General features: G+C 44.5%; 1 protein-coding gene across 1 annotated transcript; it reads right to left on the reverse strand.

The window, feature by feature from the left end:
* Positions 1 to 2,342: 2,342 nt before the first annotated feature.
* Positions 2,343 to 13,435, reverse strand: RD3 (RD3 regulator of GUCY2D). Its single transcript, XM_009992782.2, has 2 exons — positions 13,140 to 13,435; positions 2,343 to 5,309 (listed from the first exon to the last, which is right to left on the reverse strand). Exons 1-2 carry the CDS (start codon positions 13,433 to 13,435, stop codon positions 5,012 to 5,014), a joined length of 594 nt encoding a protein of 197 aa, XP_009991084.1. The 3' UTR covers positions 2,343 to 5,011.
* Between the last annotated feature and the right edge of the window lie 8,777 nt (positions 13,436 to 22,212).

Raw genomic sequence — 22,212 nt, forward strand, 5'->3', positions numbered from 1 at the left:
TGAAACATGGCTTGTCTGATCATACAAAGGGAACAAGAGGCCCCTTGTGCTGACAGCCCACAGCACGGATAGCAGTACCGGGGAAAGGCAGGCACCAAGATGACAGTATCTCTGCCCAGCAAACGTGGGTGGAACTGAGGGAGGCTTAATAGCCTGTCCTCTGTTACTGGGCGCAACCAGAAGGCTTTGACTCATGCAGTCCAGTGCTTCTCAGATTGCTTTTTGGGCAAAACTACATTGTGATGCCCTTTATCAGGGAGGTGTAGCAGAACACAGGCATATTGGAATGGCCATCCAGTCAAGGCCTAGCCATCTATAGGTTTTCTTTTGGGAGAGGCCTATAGCAATGTTTTGGGGAAGCAGTGTAAGCAATAACACAGAGGGATTTGCTTGTCCACAGCTTCTGGCAAGGAGTGACTTAAGCCCTGTGCTGCATCCTGGCCACTGTGGTTTACTAACTCTCTGAACTCACATAGTCCCCTTTGGAACCATTCATCTGTTTGATCTCCAGAATGTGCTAAGCAATGCAATCCATGCTTCAGTAGTGCTTTGTGTAGGGTAAAGATTACTTCCTTTTCTTTAACGTATGCATGCTTTGCATGTATGATGCTTAGCAAAGGGAGCCTTGAGCCATCTGCTAATGTTAAGGTGTTCTAGTACCTAGGATCAGATACAGAATCAATAGGAATGACTCAAAAGTATCTGGAGACAAAACATCCATTTTGTCACTTATATCTTCTCATTTCGTGGTAATACTGGTTAATGTAAGATGTGCTTGGAAGCATGTTGAGGACTTCAAGGTTGTACATGTAAACCTCAGCTTTGGAGAATTTCAGACTTTTGCAGTTGTTTAATCCTGGTTATTTATCGCCTTAAATCTTGGGATCTGTTTGTAGAGGTAGCAAGATAGAAGGTAGGTGACTTTTGCATTTGTAGCCTGTAGAGAGAGGATGTTTTTTTATTTGTTTACATCAAGTGCCTTTACCATTCTTGCCTTCCTCCATTTGATACATAGACTGTGCACAGCCGGGCAGTGAACAGCTGTTGTGTTTGGCAAGATGCGGACGCATTATATTTCAGGAGATCTTTTAATTAAAGACAACAAGTACAAAAAATTGTTTTCTATTTCACAGTTTTGCTTTAATTCTCTGAGGTTCTATGATGAAATGTATAAACAGTGCAATCTCAGCAGACAGGTATTTCGTGCGAAGCTTACTCCAGTTCCTCACGGCATGATAGCTGTCTGAACTATATGCTGATATGGGTGAGGAGCTTCATCTCCTGCACACCTTTGCCGGCTACCACAGCCTGCGGACCAGGCTCGTCTGCAGCAGCTGTAGAAGCAGGGCTGCACAGGCTCTCTCATGTGAGCAGTGACTCTGAGGAGCATTAGCCCCTTGAAGCTGAGCATTGCAGTTGAACTGCTATAGAGGTGTTGCCATTACTTGTTAGAATGTACAGTAAGTCTAGGACTGCTTTTTCCAGAGTGGAACAATGTGCTTTGGACAGTATAACACAATCAGCAATGGGGTGACAGCCAAAATCCTTGCTCAGTTTTGAGAGAATGGCTGAGGATTTAGAATGATTTCTTGTTCAGTTCACGTGTTCCTTTGTTTATGATGTTGTGCTGCTATTTCACTTATTCTTAAAGGATTAAGACACTGGACTAGCTCTCAGGAGGGGCTAAGAACAGATCAGAGTCTCATCAGGCCTGTGTAGAAATGGGGTGGTTTTGTTTGTTTGCTTTTTCTACTCTAGCAAGTAGTGCAGCCTAGGAAGAACAGAGCTGTAGAGTCAGACAGATGTCAGTGAGGACCTGATGTCACACTATACAAGTTTCATGAGGGTTTACTTCAGACCAGCATTGGTCCAGCTTTACGGTCTGTGAGCCAGCTGCAAAGGATCATTTGGGTTAGCTTCATCCAAAAGCAATCTAGTTTGCCCACTGTGCCTGCCCAGTGCCATGGCCCGTAGCACAGTAGGTGGGTACTATCAGGAGTTGCATGCTCCTGATTTGAGCTAAAACGCTAATTTAACCACACAAAATGTGGAATTAGGAGAAGGCAAACATGAGTGGGTAGTTGTTGCCGCATGCTGTGACCAAAGGATCGTTTATGGTTCAGTCTACAGTATTCCTAAGAAAAATGAGCACCACAAGCACAGTGCAGCAGTCGTGCATCCTAACCACCTCCTCAGTTCTGCTTCAGTACCTGCTGGTACATACACAATGCAGAACGTCACAATGCAGTCAGTCTCCAAGCAGCTGGCTACAGGCAAACATGATACTGCTTCTATACCTTTAAGAGTACTAGATGGCATGTAGTAAGAATAGAAACCTCATAGCTTGGTATCTGAATGTCCCTTTATCATCAGATACAGCTGTGAGCCCAGTGTAACTTGCAGAAGAGGTACAGGGAGAATGATGCTGTTTAAAAGTTTGGATTACATTTTATTGTGGAAGTAGAAATGCTAGGTAAATTGAGGCAGAACAGCTGTCACAGGCACTGCCACAGCCTGGCCTCCATAACATACATGACTTTGACCAAAGGTCAGATTTGTCTCCTGGTGCTGGCTGTTAAATGAAAATGGTATCTGCTAGCTGGAGGTTGTTAATGAAGGACACAGTATGATCACAGGCTACTGTGATAGTGTGAACACCCTTCAGGTGATTTCCTTGGCTTTGCACATTGGTGTAGGGAAGTTAGTTACTCCTGCTTCTCCTTAAGAAAGGGTAAGCACGTTACAGATACTACTGTAACAAAGAGCTTTATGTCAGTGTGGCAGAATGTCCTGTCTCTTCCAGCAGTCCATCAAATATTGCATCAATACAGTCAATACTGAAGGTGTCAAATAGAATGTGAGTAAAAATAAAACTACTACAGAGCTGTAGCATGAAATTCATGAACTCATCTCAGCCTTCAGTACCATACGGTGGCTTGTAAATATATTTTAAAAAGTGGTTAACTTTTTTCCAAACAAGAATTTTTCTTCAAATTGTGGTGATCCCTTGCTAGAGATCTCACATTTTCAAGACAGCTAAGGCTATGCTAAGTATGTCAAGCCTTTGTTTTTACTTTATGTACACAATCACATTACTTCACAAGGACATAGAGCTGAAAAACACCGAGCTGATTGTCAGAAGGCTTTAACTCTCCCTCATTGACCTAGAGTTGAAATTGCTGTATGTGGAAGCCCTGAGTTTTGGATTAAAAGTGAGCTTCCGCTTTCTGTCCCTAGGAGGGTTGCTGGCAGCAGTGTTTACCAAGGGACTAGAAACTACAGCCTGGTGCTAGTAAGAAAGCCTTGTCTTCAATCTTAGATAGCCCAGAGGGGAGAGAGGAAGAGCCAGAATCTCACAGTCTTAGAGAGCTCTTAATGGTTTGATCTCGATCTTTGTTTTATGCTGCCCTCCCCCATCTCTGGAAGAAGCTGCACATTTCTGCTCTAGGATAGATTTCATGTACTGGAATTCTTCCCAGAGTTGGCACAGCTTCAAAGGGTTTTGTCTTTGCCGTAGTACCCACATGCTGCTGCAGAGATCCCCAGGGAAAAGAGTCGGAAATGGACAAAAGAACAACAAAGCTACAGAGTCTTCCAGGAGGCTGTACCCCACTGGGATGATTCCCCAAAAGCCAGTCATGGAGGGAAGTCCCTCTCTTCCTTCCCCTTCTCTCGTAGGTCACCACAAAGCATCCTTACCCTTGGTTTATCTACGGGACCCATGACTCCCACAGCGTGCCATTCTCTTTCCTTTGGTGGCAAGAGCTCTCTGTACAGATGCTGAGTAAGGGCCCTAGTAGCTTTTCCTCAGCAGCGTTTTCCTGTTTCTTCAAGGTCTCAGCAGAACCATGCTGGCCTACAAGCTACTCAGTTTGCACTAATGATTCTTTTTGTAATAGTATCAACTCCACTGGTCAACAGGCTGATATTGGAAAGCTCTCTTCTGAGCACTCATGAGAGAAGAGTGAGAGAACAAACCTTCATCTACCAGAGCTCTTCAGTCACTCACAGCAGCAGCTTGTTAAAATGATCTCAACTATTGCAGCTATACGAAGAGCCCTGTAGATGAACGCTGATTTCCTTCACCCTTCTCTGTACCTTCTCCGTACATTGATGCTATACTTTGGTACTCTTTCAGACTTAGCCATAAACATTAATTTCAGCCCACTGACTTATTGCTGGGATGTGGGGTGGAACACTTACCTCAGCATCACAGAACACTGAGGACCAAGAACAGCATTTGACACAGCACTGATGTATCTACCTGTATATCTACACAGCAGGTTTGTTACATTTCTATCTGCTCTGCAGGTGCAAGGTTCAGGGGGTTCTGCCTGCACAAAAAGAGAAAATACCCCAGAAACCTGAGCATGCATAAACTGGGTGCCATGGAATAATATTGGTCTTTCATCTCAGAAAGCCTGGGTCTGTTTCTACTCAGTTTGTATTGTGAATTGTCAGCAAAAAGCTGATCAGGAGCAGTGCTGAGGTTACCTGTGAAGTTTCTCATAGCACTGAGGAAGGTTATTAGTTGGAAAAGGAAGTTCAGTTCCAAATCAGATACTAGCTTTAACTTACAGGCCTGATCTTGCAAGCCTTACTCAGGTAAGTGGCTGTCTTGCTTTCAGCAAGATTGGTCCAGCCAGCAGCTCTCCTTAGCTTGGGCCAAAAGCTTTTATAGATAACTACATCCAGGCTGGGGGGGGAAAGGGAGAAGACAGACATCACAAAACTAATTCATTTTCCACAAGAAAGCAGTAATAAAAAGGAGATGTAAGTGAGCCTTGCCCTTAAGGTTACTGTATAGCTACTAAATTAAAGGAAAGGCTAACATGTTTGGTAATAAATTGTGTCACACACCGCGGCATCAGCAGCAGTTAGTATGGACATAGATTCCAAGAGAGAGACAGGCAGGAAAAGCGAGCTGGAACAAAGAAGAAACAGTAGAGCTAAAAAAGGGTTAACTGGGATTTTGAAAGATCACTGTCTAAAAACCTTATTCAGTATAGAGTCAGTAATCCTTGGTGTTCCGAAATTCTGGCATGCTCCAAACCCTTCTGGTGGGCTGGGTGCCCCGTTCCACATCCTCAGAGATGGTCTTGATGTCACTGATGAATGGGGAAATCCTGGACCGAGATTTAAATGTTGTTAAGGAGAGGCTGGTTTTGTTCTTTGTGTTCCATTGCCTGGCAAGCTTCTTGGCCTCTTCCTCCTCTTTGATCTTCTCAGCAGCTTCCTGCAGGACAGAGCGGAAGAGACGGGATACTTCCTGCACTTCTGGTTCATATTCAGCAATGAGTTGCCGGAATCTGAAAGCACAGTCAAGGCACAGCTTTGATTAAAAATACCAAATTACGGATTTCTGCCAAGTCACTGTGCTAGGCTTGGAACTTGCACTCTCCTGCAAAATGGGACTCCTTGGACTGAAGGGAACAACAATAGGGAGGGGCTATGAAAATCTCATAGTTCGAGGTCTCTCAAATCACAATCAAGCCAGAGAATGTCAGGAAGCAATGAATCACCATTTCCCATAAGCACAAGAAATAACAGGCAGCACCAAACAAAGCTAGAAGGTGACAACTTTGAAACAGAAGGAAATGTTCTTTTCACACACCACCTATTAAATCAGAACTCAGTGCTATCAGTAGCTTAAGAAACAAAACGATTAGACAAGTTTGTGGAAAATATCCCCATCACTGCTGATTAAACGTGATTGTCCAAATGCAAATCCTTGCTCAAGTAGTCCCCGAACAGCTGCTTACCAGAAGCTGAGGATATAGCAGGGAAAGTCCCACTAGACTTACCCTGTTTCCAGTTCTCATTTCCCATTACCCAATGGCCACTAGACAAACAAAAATCCGGTAAAACTCTTCTTTGTTTTATATTTGGTAGTATTTAAATTTCAGTGAAGTGGTATTTCATCCTCCTGTGGATTTCTGTCAGATAATGGACTGGCTCAGCTGATAACACCTTGATTGGCAGCACAATGCTGTATCTAATTAGACAACTGTGAATTACTCCAGTGCCTTCTCAAAGAGCTCAAAATGTTTTTTTGACATTTATTAAGCTGGCTTAATACCAGGGAAGTGAAGAATTACCACTGTTTGTTTTGCAGGTGAGGAAGATGAGATGCAGAGCAGGATAGTTTTCTTGAAGTCACTGAGTAGGTCACTGGCTGGGCTACGAAGAGAACATACCATTCCTGACACCTTGTTGGGTGATTTGGTCCTCAGCCTGGAGAGTGGGGGATCCACTCCCAAGGCTCACACACTGGCCACATAGATATTCTAGTTATTCTGTAACAGTGTGCGTTTATGACAGATGGTAATATGGCTACTCTTCTAATAAATATTCAGTTCTTAACATAAAAATTACATCTATAAGCAGACACAGAACTAAACTAGTACTTCACTAAAATCCAGGTACTTGTACTTGATGGAAGCTAAAACGTGTAAGATCTGTAAGCATTTTGATATTTTTACTCCAACAGAACTGAACAAGGATAGAAAAACAGTAGGATTATGTTTAAATAAGCTTAATACAGCAGGAGCTGACAGAGTAAGATCTTGCCTATTGTTTTTTTGATAAGCCCTAGGAATGTAACAAGGAGTTTAGTGCACTATGGAATTGCACTGCTTAATGGGGTACCAAAGGGTACCCAAAACGAAGGACAGAAGGAAAACCAGAAATAAACCAAAAAGACTCTTTGTACATCTATGCCTTTTGACTCTTACTGTGGAGGCCTGGTATTGGACGTACATCTTAACATCATGCTGTATCCCAAGATATTTCAGTGTGCTTCTCTCACCGCAAGTATTGGCAGCTGCGTGTGCAGCTGTGGAGACACCCCTGTGGCACGCTGAGGGAACTCAGTATCAAGCAGAAGCACCAGTCCCTCTCAGGGTCAAGCTAGAGGAGTTTGACACAAAACCTGCCAAAGTCACCAAGATGTTCTATAACCATTTCAGTTGCTTCAGATGAATTCCTAATCTCCCTCTTCCACCCCCACCAAGTAAAAACCTCTGAACTTTGAACTTTTGGGTGCAGAAAGCCTCTGGGGCACTGTAGTTCACACTGGCACATAAGTACTTACACAATGATGCTAAACCGAATTGCGCAGAGCCTGTAAGAGCCAGAGACGAGGTCTTGTGAGGGTTACCACATTACAGCGGTAACAGAGATTTGCTGTACATTGCTAACATCCTTTCTGCCTTCTGAGGAGGCACTTCAGTTGCATTATCGAAGAGCCAAAAATACAGTTTTCACAATAAATAACTTTTCCCTTTATCGTAGTCAGAAGCATTGACAGATGAGTCCATCGAAACCCAAGTTTTCACATCATCATTATTATTAGAATATAAGGGAAAGCACCTTCAAAGGACTTTTATTGCAGAGGAACTGAATGAGTCATTCTTTTTATCTCCATGTGTATTTTAAAGAGAGATGCTGTCATATTAGATATATCTATCAGTACATCCTCTTCTTTTGTATTGGCAATTGCGCACCCGAAAGGCCTCATCACTGCCTCCAGTTTTAGAGGCTGCGTGCCACACTGCTGGATTGTAGCTCTGGAGAAGGTAGCAGCATGTGTCAGGCTATTACTGGACCAGTGACTGGCTCTGGGATCAAGAGGGAAAACAGGTAGTATGATGGCAAATTTACCCCCTGAGCACAGAGCTCTAATGCTAATGCCCTGTGTTGCTAATAACACTCCCAACCAACCGAGGTGAAATAGTTTTCTAAAATCAGTGTAACTTTTCACCTTCATAGCTGTCTGCCTGTTTGCACACTCCTTAGCTAGGGCAGCAAGAATTGCTTTGTGAACTCTGCTTTTGCTGTTAAGATTTACCTCTGATTTTCAGGACCAACACAAAAACTACTTCATATGGGTTTGAGCAGGCCTAAGAAACAGAGAGAAAGCAATCTAAAAGATGGAGAAAGGAAAGAAGGCCCTTTCCTCTCCCCAGTGTGGTGAACTAACTTTACCCCTTTATTAATCCCCATCTAACTTCAGTACCAGCACATTTGCGTAAGGGACAGCCCACATATGAAGTCCAAAAGGTGAGCATGCCACAAATATTTCTCAGCAGAAAGGATGGACAGGTTATCAGAGGCTGAGGTCTTGCTTAACCAGTCCGTGTCAGAAAACAGATGATGCTTGCTGCAGTCGCCTACACATGGTCGAAGCCATCTTCCCCAGTCATCAATGAAAGCCAACTGATGTGCTAGATGATCCAGCAGTCTGCTCTCTGCACAAAACAAGCAACATATAAAACCAGTAAAACCTCTGGAATCAAGGAATATGGGCTTGTATCCTGGGAAACAAACTCCACACAAAGCTGTTTGGTGGAATTAAGCACACAAAATTGCACAAGGCTCACCTATCTTCTAGCACAGGTTAACGCCCTTAGACTTTTGCATGGAATAGTTTCAAACTAGGCAACTGCACAACTGTATCTAGAAACCCCTCAACACGATTTCCTTACTCATCAGGAAAATATACCTATCTATCTTATTTGTGAAACAAGTTAGGATACTACTGGTAGCTAACCTATAATATATTATGCAAGTCACGCAGTCTTAGACGTGACTCTCAACAAAACTCACCTTGAACCACCACAGAAGCCTGAGGAGCATGTTTATGCACACATAAGGATGAGCACTTCCCCCAGTCCCGGCTCTGTTTTAATCACAGTTCAGACTAATTTGTCCTTTAAATCCTGGCCCTCCAGTTTCCTCATACCGCCATTAGATTTTAAGAATCTGGCTGTGCTTGGCTCCTAGTGGCACTGCTTTTTTCAAAGCGCTGTCACCTGGCTATGTTATTCTGTAGGTCCCCCGTTCAGGAGGTTTCCTAAGTACAGCCTGAACTTTAAAGACCTGTTAAATCCAATGGAAGTCCGTGGACTTAAACAATATAGTTATAGTTCAGTGTATTCCTGAGTGCCTGTCTGAACTGGGAGCTCTAAGTAGATTTAGTCATTCGAAGAAAACGTGGGGTGCTTAGTGCTAATAATTAGCTGCTGACTCCTGAATCTATATTCTGAGCAACAATTCTGGTTATATTGTAAAGCTACGAACAGCTTTGCTAGAGAGGCTGCTTGACTCCCAAAGGACTATGGCATTCACGCTAACTGCAACACTCATGTCACATCACCTCAAACTTAAGGTCATAACTGTAAACAAATCAGTTTCTGACTTTAGGTATTTGTCTTACATTCAAGCATACTAGGAAGTCCACTTCTGCTATACACAATCCTTAGAAAATTACAGTCCTTAGCCTGTGGTATTAGTAACAGCTCAGATCACCAAAACACAGGTTTCTGTTTCCATATTTGGGTTTTTTGTTTCTCTCTGGGCAGAGAAGGACAGAACCCAGCTGTTTCACTTTTACTGAAACTGAAAGAAATAAACCAGACCATAACTAGCTCTGATTAAAAGCCAACGCTCTGAGTGAAGATGGCAAAAATCTAGCATTCTGTGTTAGCAAGCTACTAGTCTACTCATTCAGTTTAAGCATGGCAGCCCACGAAGGGCTTCACCAAAATCACTGTCACTTCCTTCAAATGGGTCAGTTACACCCAAACGCAATAGCTTTATTTGTATGAGGTGAATCAGGGTCTCTAAATATTGATGGAAGAAGTAATGGTATTTGCAGTGTGCTTGAATCCTTCCAGAATTTCAAGGGACTCAAAGAAAAGTTTCTATTGACCCAAAGTACAGCTTTTACAAAATAGGCAAAACTAGATCAGAGAAAAACCCCTCCCATTTAAGAAGTGCTCCTTTCCAGCCTCCTCCGCATCTAAAGAAACAAATTTGTGGAAACTCTGCCTCTCAGTAGGTGTGACTGTAGCCACAGAAAAGGACAATTTGGATAATCATTTAGGCCTTCAAAGAATAAAGTGACATCTCTGACAACTCATACAAAAATGTTCTGTTTTGGCTTTGACTCTGAGCTCAGAATCTCCCACAGAAGGAGACCTTGCATGACACAAACAAAACAAACTCTGCAGTCTTGCAAGATGCCTACTACTTATGTCATTTAAGCATTCCATGCTTGTCGAATACATCAAAAAGGACTTCAGCTCTTCAGATGTCTAAGATGGAAGGGGAAGGATCAAGCTTAATATTTCAGACAGAACCAAGGGCTTCAGTAAGGTACATGCACTGCATTTGAATTTCCAAATGCAAGCTCGTAGATTTTTTTTTTCTGGTGAAAGTTTTTTCTAAAAGTTACTACATATTAGAAAGTCACAGGGCATTCAAGAGGAAACATCAGCAGTACAATGATCTTACGATTAAAGTATTTCACTGGAAATGTGAAGATTTCAGTTGAACTCCTATTATACTCATCTTGTGCAATTTTGGGAAAGTTACTAAAATTTCCATGTTATCTACTTCCTGAGAGGAGAATTTATCCAATTTTGTCTGCCTTTAAGCTAGATTGCATGCTGCTTCTTTCTCCTGTACGTTTTCAGCTTCTAGCATGGCAAGCTTCATTCTTTTTCATTGTTTCCATGTCAGCAATGAAGATTTGTGAACCACAGGGCTCTTCGTTAGGAGGTGAAAAGAAGGGTCAACTGTTCACATTTCCAACACAAGAAGAAGGGATAAATAAAAGGGATAATAAAACTAGTACATGTTAGTTTGAGACAAACAAAAACCAGTTTTCCACAGCACAGTTGTAGTTCAGATGTGGAACTCTGCCACGGCGTGCCACAAATGCTAAAAGTTTGCATGAGTTCAAAAAGCAAAGTAAAACCCCACAACCTAAACAAACTACTGAAATAAAAAGCCAGATAGGGCATTTGTGGACAGAAGGACCACTTCTGCCTCCCAAAGTCTGCAAGTTACAAGGCACAGTAAGCTGGAGGCTATAAACAAGATACTGTAATCGTCTGTCCTGTTGTGTTTGCTTGCCTCGTTCTTTTCTCTTTTCCTTACACTGATGCTGCTGGCCACTCTCTCACATACAGATTGCACATCAGATCAAACAGATCTTTGACCCGATCCGGTTCTGCTATTTTTGTGGCTGTGACATTCCCTTCTCGATCACAGAATTGAACCAACAAAGGTTATGCAAGCCTCATTTTGTTAATGTGGCTCTGCTAACCATGCAAACTGCGTAGTATGGAACAAACAAAAATATGCCGCTTCTTGAATCATACTGTAATACAATTTATGATGCCTATAATAGCAATTTGTAAGAGGATTTTCAAGAGGATGGTTTCATCCTTTTTCAGTTATGACCACATAGAGCCCACCAACGTTGCTAAGTATGTTTATCTACTGTCAACAGTATCCTGAATTGTGAACAACCACTACAAGCTGCACTGAAATAATGCATCTTGCATGATCTTAGTTAAAAAAAAGAAAGAAAAAAAAAAGGCAGCTGAGCAGAAGCAAGTTGCATATGGCTCAGCTTAATACTCTTTTCTGAAGGAGATGATGAACCTTGGGGCTTCCCAACTTCAGCAACTGAAGCCTGCTCTCATGGAAATAACCTGTTTGCCAGACAGGCCTTGCTCAGTGGCCCTGGGGATGGTGAAAATAACTCTGAACCCCGAGGGCTTTGTAGTGGCTTGTTTACAACATAGCTCGGAGTTATACAAATACAAGGCAGATGCTGTTCCCAGCAAACTTTCACAGGAGAGAACTCGGCCACCAAATGATCCCAAATCCCCAATTCTGCCACCATGGCAACCTTTGCCAAAGCCCTGTGCCTGCTTGCTTCCAAGGTTCAGCCCTGGGCAAGATGAGAACTAGAGAGGTAGCTTTGGCATCCTTTCCTGGCTGCCTCCACTGTAAGATAGAGGACCAGCTATTTCCAGCCCTCTTCCAGTGGCAGTTGAAGAGCTGTAGGTTCATTTGTTTAAGGGAAAACAGGTGTCAGCATACGCAGTGAGAGACTGCAGGGTACTGAGCAGCCCATTGTATATGGCCTGCCAGGACTCTCTTCTTTCTAATCCCAACTGAAGAACATGTTGGAACAGGGGAATTGGATTATAAAGGCCCCTATCACAACTTTGCTTTGGCTCATGTGGACTTCAGAGCCACTACTCCTCACTTGCAGTGTGCTAAGTGAGAGGGTTTAACTTAGAAGAGCCCATTCCCAGAAGAAGAGTCCTTTCCCTCCCTTCTAGTTTGGATGCTACAGCAAGCTTAGATCATAGAATGGTTAGGGTTGGAAGGGACCTCAAAGATCATCCAGTTCCAACCTCCCTGCCATGGGCAGGGAAGCCCTCCACTACACCAGGTTGCTAGATCTATTTCTGAAGGCATTCTCACAGAAGGTTACTCATCTGGCAAGCAGCAATTCTATGTCTAGCACTTGAAAAGCTCAACAGTAAGTTCAAGAGGCTGTGTCTACATCTACACTGCAGAAGGCACAACCTAACTGGTCAAGCCAACTGCACGCCCCACCTGCATCCTTCTCTATGTCAAGGGTGTGGAGGGAGGGCAGGGGAGGGACAAGCACGCAATCTCTCCTTTCTCTGGCAATACCTGGCTCACAGGCTGAAAAACACAATTGCACCTTTTGGCTAGTCTGAACAGTGGGGACAAGGGCTTCACCATACCTGCTGCACAACTTAAATCAAGGAAGGCAGGCTCCAATGAGAGTGGATAAACACCAAAGCAGGTTGTTCAGAGGCTGTGGAATCTCCACCCTCAGAGATACTCAACAATGGACAGGAGAAGACCCTGAGCAACCTGATCTAACTTGGAAATTGGCCCTACTCTGAGTGGGAGGTTAAAGCACATACCTCCAGAGGTCCCTTTAAACCCCAATTATTCTACGATTCTAGAGAACAAAGCAAAAGTCATCACGATACTGAAATGCTCACTATTTATCAGGCAAAATAAAACTTCTCTAGCTGCTCAGGAGCATTAAGTACTCAACCCAGTCTTAGAGGGAAATGGCGTTTAGTAGCTTTTGGAGGAAATGATGCCATGTTAAACTGACTTAAAACAATAGATTTCTCATCTTCCACAAAGACACTGTTACAACCTGACTTACATATGATACAGGATGCCAAGTTTTTGTTGTGTTAAACCTAACAACTCTCACTTACTCCTCACACGTCTTAAGGAGGAGAATGGGAAAGGAAAAGTCTGTATCATCAGATCTTTTACTGTACCTGAGTATGACAGGCCCACAGTAGGAAGGATGTATTTTGGTACACATATCCTCCAGCTGCAGCCGCTCTCCTGGGCTGATATCATAGCTCTGCTTTGGATAGCTGACCAGCCAGCCGTAGTCCACCCCAGTCTTGATCTTGCGATACTCATTCTCCCGCTCTCGCTGCTGCTTCTCTGCCTGCTTGGTCTGCCAGCTCAGCTCCATCATTAGCGTCTCAGTCACCATTTCTGTGGGGCTCCTCTGGGAAATGCGGTTTGGGGGCTCATTCCACCTGAACCAGGACGCCAGTGACATAGTGCTCTTTGTGTCTTCATTGGGAGTGAGTTGAGGGTAGGGAGGGAGAGAAAAAGAACAGTGCCATCATCAACACACCTCAGCTGAGAAGGTTCTCCCCCGCACGCCCCTTGAGTCTGCTGTTCTCCTAGAAGTGTTACTGGATTAGCCACTTAGAAGTAATTGGTGCTGAATACCTTGAGAAATCTCAATAGCTGCCAACTTGTGCAGAGGGCGAGACAAAGTGTGAAGAGGCACCGTTTCCCTTAAACTTGCAGTCACCACATCATTAAAATGACAGTCTCAGTTCTTACATGTGAAATCAAGTTATAAGGATACTTTCCCCCCTCCAAGTTAGACTGGGAAAGCGTTCTTCTGCCCACACGGAAGAGCTGGGACTAGGGCTCACCTGTCTGAATCCTCATGGGAGGGCATCACCTTGCAGCACCATATATGCAAAAACTCAGCACACAGAGTCAAGCTATTGCTGGGAGCCACGTTCTAGCCAGATCCTCAGGGCGTCCTCAGGGGGGAAGGCAGGACAGGTGACCTGGCCAGGTTTGCTGCTGCTGTAACATAAGTGGTAGAGCTTGCCTCTGCTTAGCTAGTACTGGCAGGATTGTACAATACACAACAGCTGTATTGACTACGAGGCCAGGCAGAGCTGTAACCGTTATTTAGCAAAAGCGTTACTGCGTGCAGGAGAGTCTGCACCATCTTCTACAAGCTGAAGTCCAGCTATCAGCTATGCTGGAAAAGCACACCTTAGGCACTACCACCAGCACCACGGGAAACGCGGCTGGGCTGAGAAGGAAGTGGCAGCGTACTAAGGTTTAGACTTACTACTTCTAAGTGAGAGGTTTCTACTGCTGGGGAGTTACGCAGCACTTACAAGGCAGAACAAACTGCACCAAAGGGCTCAGCCCAAGATAGCGTTAACTCCCCACCATGCAGTCCCTTCACGTAGTCACTTCAAGAGGACAACACATGGAACATAGTTATTAACTATTGTATTCGTATTTAAACACAATGGAGTCCAAAGCAGGCACTAGGGACCTGAACAGGAGCAAAACAGCATCTGTTTCTCCACACAACACGCTTACATGCCTTGTTGCTCCCTTCCATTAGGCCCCAGGGAGAAGAGGTAGCACAAATAACGGTTCCAGCTGGGATTACCGAAAGGCTGCTCCTGGCAGCAGCCCAACCAGGATATGGCGTCAAAAGTTAACATGAGGGCGATGGATTAGAGAGCTCGATTCTGCAGGGCCTGAGCAAATCCTCACTACTGAAAGAGACAGGCATGAAGACAGATGTAAGAGGGAGTCTTGTGATTTAAACTACCATACTGGGGCCTAGAATCTCTGTTAAGTCACAGTGCAAATCATCAGAAGCTCATACCTACCCAGTACTCTCACTATAGCCAAGAGCCACAAGCTCCCGGACTCCCTAGAAGAGCAATGGTCAATAGCATTCTGACTTCAGTGCCTGGAAAACCAGCACCGTCTGCATGAGGTGAGAAGGGTGCTTCAGCTGCTTTCATGCCTTTATAACACACCATAACGTAGCCTTGTTCTCTTTAAAGAATGTTCATGTTATGTCAATATGTCATGCCATTAAAGGAAAATGCTCCAAAAACCTGGATAGTCTGTACAGTGTCCCAAGTTTGAAACGATTTCAGGGTCTAATGCTTAGGCTTTTCTAGAATCGGGAAATTTGCCAAACTACATCAAAGAATTAGTTTCTGTAGTCCTATATTCTGCCTCTCAGCGAGCAACAGTGGTTTCTTCAGGAGGAAAACATTAAAGGGCTGCAGACTTTCACAGGACACAGATCCCACTACCTAGGTGTGTAAGGCTGCAGATACTCTTCTGCGACTGTATAAACATAACACCTGTGCTAGTTTACAGTGCTTACACATGAGAGATCACTCTAGTGACTGTTTTCACCTTGGAGTATCAGCTGTGATTATCCTCATGATAGCAGTCACAGTCAGCAGCTGCTGGAAGTAATCCTGCTCCTATCTCATTTCTGTGCTCTGTAGGAGGAGGAGCAGCAGGTCCTTCCATTTGCTTTCCTCGCCAGGGTGACTCCAGCTAACAGCACTCAAATCACCACGCAGCGCTCAGGCTGCCTGCCACGGGCTGACTTGCCCAAGACACACGAATGAACTCAGGCTGGAGCTGATGTGCCAACAGCTTCAACTCCATAATCCCACCATCCTAACATGTACCTGGATCTTGCTACGCGGTGGCCTCCACTCACTGTTAAACATTATTAAGGTTGAAGATCTTTAAAACTTAAGAGCTTTTCCTCTTTTTTCCTTATCACCTCTTATGTATCATATAGGTGAGCCCTGCTAGCAAAAGCGAGCAGCAAAACAGACTACAAGCTGTTGTAAATTATTTTAAAGTCTCCTGTTTCTTTTCAGCTTATGTGACGACAGCAATTCTTCATAAGCTTTTACAGACACCAGACCAATTAAGGTATCATCGTTATTTACATTTGCACCTTAATCTGTTGAAGGTGAGCATGCCCTTTTGTATTTCACCAGCAAAGGGTTAGGTTACTTTGTGCTTATATTCTGGCTACGGCCTGGTCTCACTTTGGTTTAACTCTGCTGACTTCAGTGGTGTTAGGAGTAAATCAGTATAAAGCAGTATAACTGTGAAGCTGAGGAATGGCATTCCAGCTACTCCTAGCTCACCAGGTGTTTCCTTTTAAGAGGAGAATTTAGTGGTCAGAACTGGGAAATAGAGCAAGGAGACCTGGGCTCTAATTTGACCTGCCCTGGCTTTCACATCATCCCAGGCTGTCCTTACTGCCTTTATGTTTTCATCTCGCAGGTCTCTCTCAAAGCAAGTAGTTCTGCATGAGGACAACCATTTTACCTAGCAGTAGTACTGCAGAGGACAATCAGTTAGAAAAATGTTTTGGATACCTTGTCTGAGCAAGGCCTGCTGAACCTGAGCTTTGCCCTCTCCAAGGGCTTTCATAAAGCACTGGTAACAGGCAGATTTCCTTTTGATATGGGAACATGGGTACCACTGATTCTGAATGAGGCTTCCACTTGCCTCCCATACATTACTTGAAAGATCTTCTTCCACATGAGAAGAGTATAAAGTAAGGAAAGCACCTCACCTGCAGTTTAAATGGCCTGTTCTCAAATGAAGGAAAGTCCCATGCAAGCATTCCATGCACACTGGCAGCTTGTGCTGGCTGTTCTAAGGGAGTCTTGTTTGCACGAGAGAGTTTCCTTCCCCATCTCTCATCCATCATCTCCTTTTGAGAACTGGAAACTGGCCATCTCTATTTAGCAGGCTTGACAAGCCACCCCTCTTCCCACTACTGGTCTTTGCAGCCTGCAGAAGATACTGTGGGCTCCATTAATTGTAGCTGCTGTTTTTAATTTAAAGTTCACATGCAGGCTAATCATTAAATGACTCAAAATGGCTTTCCTATTAGGAAAGACTCAAAGGATTGTTGGCAGGATGTGGGCAACTAAAGGAAGGCAAAAGTTTCAGCCTGACCTTACTGGGGAAAAGGACAAATTTACACTGTGCAAGCACTCATGTTAAAATTACTAAAAGAAAGAGACACTGCCCTATCTGAATACAGATCTTTATGTTGTACAATTAATCCATCTTCCAATTCCTTGTAAGAGGCTATCCTGGGAGCTGACATAATCCAGTTGATGAACTACTCTGGTGTTATTCAAGCAAAATTTCAGAGTGGTTTATGTAAGTTCCACTCCAGAAACAGATCTGGGTTTCAAGATTTTTGCCTCATTGACCCTAGACTTTTGTCTAGAAGACAAACTTTCCCCTCACACTGTTGATTGCAAGTCTGACCAACCACCTCACAGAGTTTTAAGCATACATTTTCCTTAGCCATGTTAAAGTCTGGAATACCTCACTTTCTCTCTCCCACACAGCCTCTGAGGGGTTTCTTCAGTTTTTAGTGATTGTTAGTAAGTCCCTCTGAGACTCTTTCATGTAAAAGACTGCTGTTAGCTTTAGTTCTAAAGAATCTTTTTGCTCCTCTCCAAATCTCATTTTTGTTCTCCACATTGTCAGCAAGTTCTTCATTTGTCTCCTCACGTACTTTACAGCTTTCTCCATTCTCTTCTTATGGCATGTTCTCTACAATTTCACCTCATCTTCCACTTTTTTACCTTCTCCCATATTTCCCCATGTGATTTCCTCTTCTTGCTCCAAAGAGCACACCAAAGAATCATCAGAAATATCGATGTCCTCATGCCTTATTTGGTTTTTCACTTTCATAAAACGGAGTTTCAGCCTTTCCTCGCTCTTTAGAATCATAGAATCATAGAATGGTTAGGGCTGGAAGGGACCTTCAAAGGTCATCTAGTCCAACCCCCCTGCAAGGAACAGGGATATCTCCTACTAGATCAGGTTGCTCAGGGCCTTGTCCAACCTGGCCTTGAACGTCTCCAGGGATGGAGCATCCACCACCTCTCTGGGCAACCTGTTCCAGTGTTCTACCACTCTCATAGTAAAAAATTTTTTCCTAATATCCAACCTGAACCTACCTCCCTCTATTTTAAAACCATTACCCCTTGTCCTATCATAACTGGCCCTCCTGAACAGCCTCTCCCCATCTTTCCTGTAGGCCCCCTTGAGGTACTGGAAGACCGCTATAAGGTCACCCCGGAGCCTCCTCTTCTCCAGGCTGAACAGCCCCAACTCTTTCAGCCTGTCCTCATAGGAAAGGTGCTCCAGCCCTCTTATCATCTTCGTGGCCCTCCTCTGGACCCTCTCCAACTGGTCCATGTCCTTCTTATGTTGGGGACTCCAGAACTGGACGCAGTACTCCAAGTGAGGTCTCACGAGGGCAGAGTAGAGGGGGAGAATCACCTCCCTCGACCTGCTGGCCACGCTCCTCTTGATGCAGCCCAGGACGCGGTTGGCCTTCTGGGCCGCAAGAGCACATTGCCGGCTCATATTGAGCTTCTCGTCCACCAGTACTCCCAAGTCCTTCTCCTCAGGGCTGCTCTCGATCCAATCACCACCCAGTCTGTATTTATGCCTGGGATTGCCACGACCCAGATGTAGGACCTTGCATTTGGCCTGGTTAAACTTCATGAGGTTGGTACAGGCCCACCTCTCCAGCCTGTCAAGGTCCCTCTGGATGGCATCCCTCCCTTCCAGCGTGTCGACGGCACCACACAGCTTGGTGTCATCGGCGAACTTGCTGAGGGTGCACTCCATGCCACTGTCCACATCGCCGACAAAGATGTTGAAGAGGGCCGGGCCCAACACGGACCCCTGAGGGACGCCACTTGTGACCGGTCTCCACTTGGACATTGAGCCGTTGACCACTACTCTCTGAGTGCGGCCATTGAGCCAATTCCTTATCCACCGAGTGGTCCATCCATCAAACCCATGCCTCTCTAATTTAGAGAGAAGAATGTCGTGCGGGACAGTGTCAAAAGCTTTGCACAAGTCCAGGTAGATGACATCCATTGGTCGACCCTTGTCCACCGATGCTGTCACCCCATCGTAAAAGGCCACCAAGTTGGTCAGGCACGATCTGCCTTTGGTGAAGCCATGTTGGCTGTCACCCACCACCTCCTTGCTCTCCAGGTGCCTTAGCATGGTTCCCAGGAGAATCTGCTCCATGACCTTGCCAGGCACAGAGGTGAGGCTGACCGGTCTGTAGTTGCCCGGGTCCTCCTTGTTCCCCTTTTTAAAAATGGGGGTTATGTTCCCTCTCTTCCAGTCATCGGGGACCTCGCCAGACCGCCACGACTTCTCGAATACAATAGCCAGTGGCTTGGCAACTTCATCCGCCAGTTCCTTCAGGACCCGCGGATGGATCTCATCAGGTCCCATGGACTTGTGCACCTTCAAGTTCCTCAGATGTTCTCGAACCTGGTCTTCAAGTACAGTGGGCGGTGGTTCATCCTCACAGTCCCTGCTAGTTCTTTCCACAGCTTGGGTGGTAAGACAAGAGGCTTTACCATTGAAGACTGAGGCAAAAAATTCATTGAGTACCTCAGCCTTCTCTATGTCCCGGGTAACCAGAGCACCAGTATCCTTCCGGAGGGGGCCTACATTCTCTTTGGACTTCCTTTTGTCCCCTACATACCTATAGAAGCATTTCTTGTTGCTTTTTATATCCCTTGCCAAATTCAATTCCTTCAGGGCTTTAGCCTTCCTCACCTGATCCCTGGTCACTCGTACAGCTTCTCTGTATTCCTCCCAGGCTATCTGTCTCCGCTTCCACCCTCTGTAGGCTAACCTCTTCATTTTCAGTTGGTCCAGGAGCTCCTTGCTCATCCACGCCGGCCTCCTGGTCTTTTTGCCCGACTTGTTCTTCGTCGGGATGCACCTCTGCTGAGCTTGGAGAAGGTGCTCCTTGAATGTGGACCATAGCATGCTCCCTGATTCTTCTTTGGCCAACTGGAGACTGTTCATATAACCTGACAGACAGTCTCCTTCACGCTCTTGCAGGCTAGATCACCACTTGCTAAGATTTGTTACAGCAGGGCTGCTTTCTGGTAAACCACGAGTCAATCAGCAGGACCCATTTGCCTTGAGAATAAAAAATTCCCTTTCCATTGATCCTTTTCCTGGTTCTCGGCTTCCAACGCCCTCCAAGACAGGAAAGGAATAGGCAGAGGGTGGGAAATGTGCATTTTCTCAAAAAAAAAAAAAAAAAAAAAAAAAAAGAGAATACAGCTGGACTCTCTATAAAGATATATGTTCTCCATTTGACAAGTCTCCTACGGTTTGCTTTTGCTGTTGCAGTCTGTCAGTCCAGGATTACTACTGACAATCCTTAGTGACTCCCGTAGTCCTAGGGGTATGGTACATGTGTCAGAGCAGAAGGAGAAAAGTCTTAAGGGGCTGGACAAGTTACAGCCTAATCCAAAGTCTAATGATGTCAGTGGAAATGTTGTCACTCAGCTGGCTATAGATAGAGTCCCAGGAAATCCATGGTCATCCAGGCAAAGCATATTCATAAACTGGGCTGAGGAACTGGGAAATGGTTTCCCTCTCTTCCTGTGGATGGTAGTTCCTTACTACTACAGTCAGAGAGCAGAGAGACAGAATTTGTTCATGCAAGATACCCACTCAACCTTTTTCCACACGTGCCAGATCAGAGGGTAACAAACAAGGAAAATTATTTCTAAAAGAAGTGGTACAAGCTCCATCCCCAAATTGTGCTCATAATTGTACTTTTTAAAATACATGCAGTCAGGGAAAATAGATAATGTGAAACTGTGAAGCATATTAATATTTTTTTTTAATTTGCTTCTTTAGTAAAGTTTGGATTACACTACCCAGAAAAGTCCAGTGTCCTTCAGATAAAAAAGGATATCTAATATCTGCTTGGACTGCAACTCATAGGTAGATTAAAGCTGGTTTGGCTACACCCATCTCTGAAGTCTGTATATGCTAACTGATGCAACATTTAACCAGCTTCTCAGGCAAAATTTCTTGTCATGGCTATGCTGCTAGCAGTACCTGCATGAAGTAGCATTAAGTAGCGACAGCATCATAGATGAACCCTAAATTCTATTTCTCCTGTGATAAAGATATTTTAACGTTTTTCCAAACAAAGAATCTTAGCAAGTTCTAATTAAGAAACTGCTGTCAACACCTTCTCAATTTATTTATATAGTTCACCACAGCTTTGAAAAAGAATTCCTGCTCTCTGTTCTCCACCACTTCTCTGCAGAGTTATTTACCATTATCCTCTCCATACAGAGACTTTTACCTTACCAGGGCCCAAAGAACCCTACTTTCTATCTGTCTGGAATCTCTCTTCTAGTTTGAGGATAGAGAAGGCTATGGTGTTTACGACTACCTGCCATGCAATTGCAATCTCGGTGGAAATTATTATAACCTCAGCCTGAGAACCTACATCTATCTCCCAAAGCTGCTAGGAGGCAATTAATGCTGAAGATGCAGTAGATAGAGCTTTTCAAACAAGAAACTTAAAAGCAATGCAAATATCATGATATTAATACAGCAGCATTCCTCATTCTGACCTGCAGAATAAAGAGGGAGAACTCTTGGGGACGCTTAGGGGTCTGCTTATAGATCACAGCAGAGAACCCGTGTTTCACTTTATGAGTGTAGCAATTCTCTCGTGATGGACACAAGCTATTTCTGGACAAAAAAAAAAAAAAAAAAAAAATCACAAGTGTTAAAATATTCCAGGGACATGACCCTGTTACGAGTAGCAAGGAGTTTTGAATAACAGGAGTATAGGGGATCAAGCCAACACTTTAAAAGAAACATTATTTATTGTCAAGTCTTCATGGCTGCAGGCGTTTAAGGACAACAAAAAGAGCCTCACAGCGGTGTCTAAGAGTGAGCTGACTGTGACAGGGCACTGCAGCACCCAGCAGGTCCTCGCATGCCAGGTAACGCTTGTCCGTCCCTAGCAGGGCAGCGCTCATGGCCCCACCAGCCTGCTGCAGGCTGACAGCTCCTGCTGCTGCCCGCGTCGGCTTCAGAATGACAAGCCCCCTCAAAAGCGTGTGAGAAGCATGCTGCCGTTTGGCATATAGTCTAATTTCGGGGTTATTTTTTCTCCAGCAGACTTTGCATTCTCAGCATTATAGAAACAGGATGGTTTTTTGTCTGACGTAATTGCCACAGACAGTTACAAGTCACTTAAGCCATTGGTGAATGCGCACGACTGAAAAAAAAAATCACTGCTAGGTAGCGTAACAAGGACAGTCAGAGCACATCACAAGGTGCTGCAAGACAAAAGAGAAACAAAAGTGGTACCACTTCTACTGAAGGAAAGCCTGAGTGGCCTTC

The sequence above is a fragment of the Tauraco erythrolophus genome, chromosome 2 (genome assembly GCF_009769465.1).
Source record: "Tauraco erythrolophus isolate bTauEry1 chromosome 2, bTauEry1.pri, whole genome shotgun sequence".
Lineage (NCBI taxonomy): Eukaryota > Metazoa > Chordata > Aves > Musophagiformes > Musophagidae > Tauraco > Tauraco erythrolophus.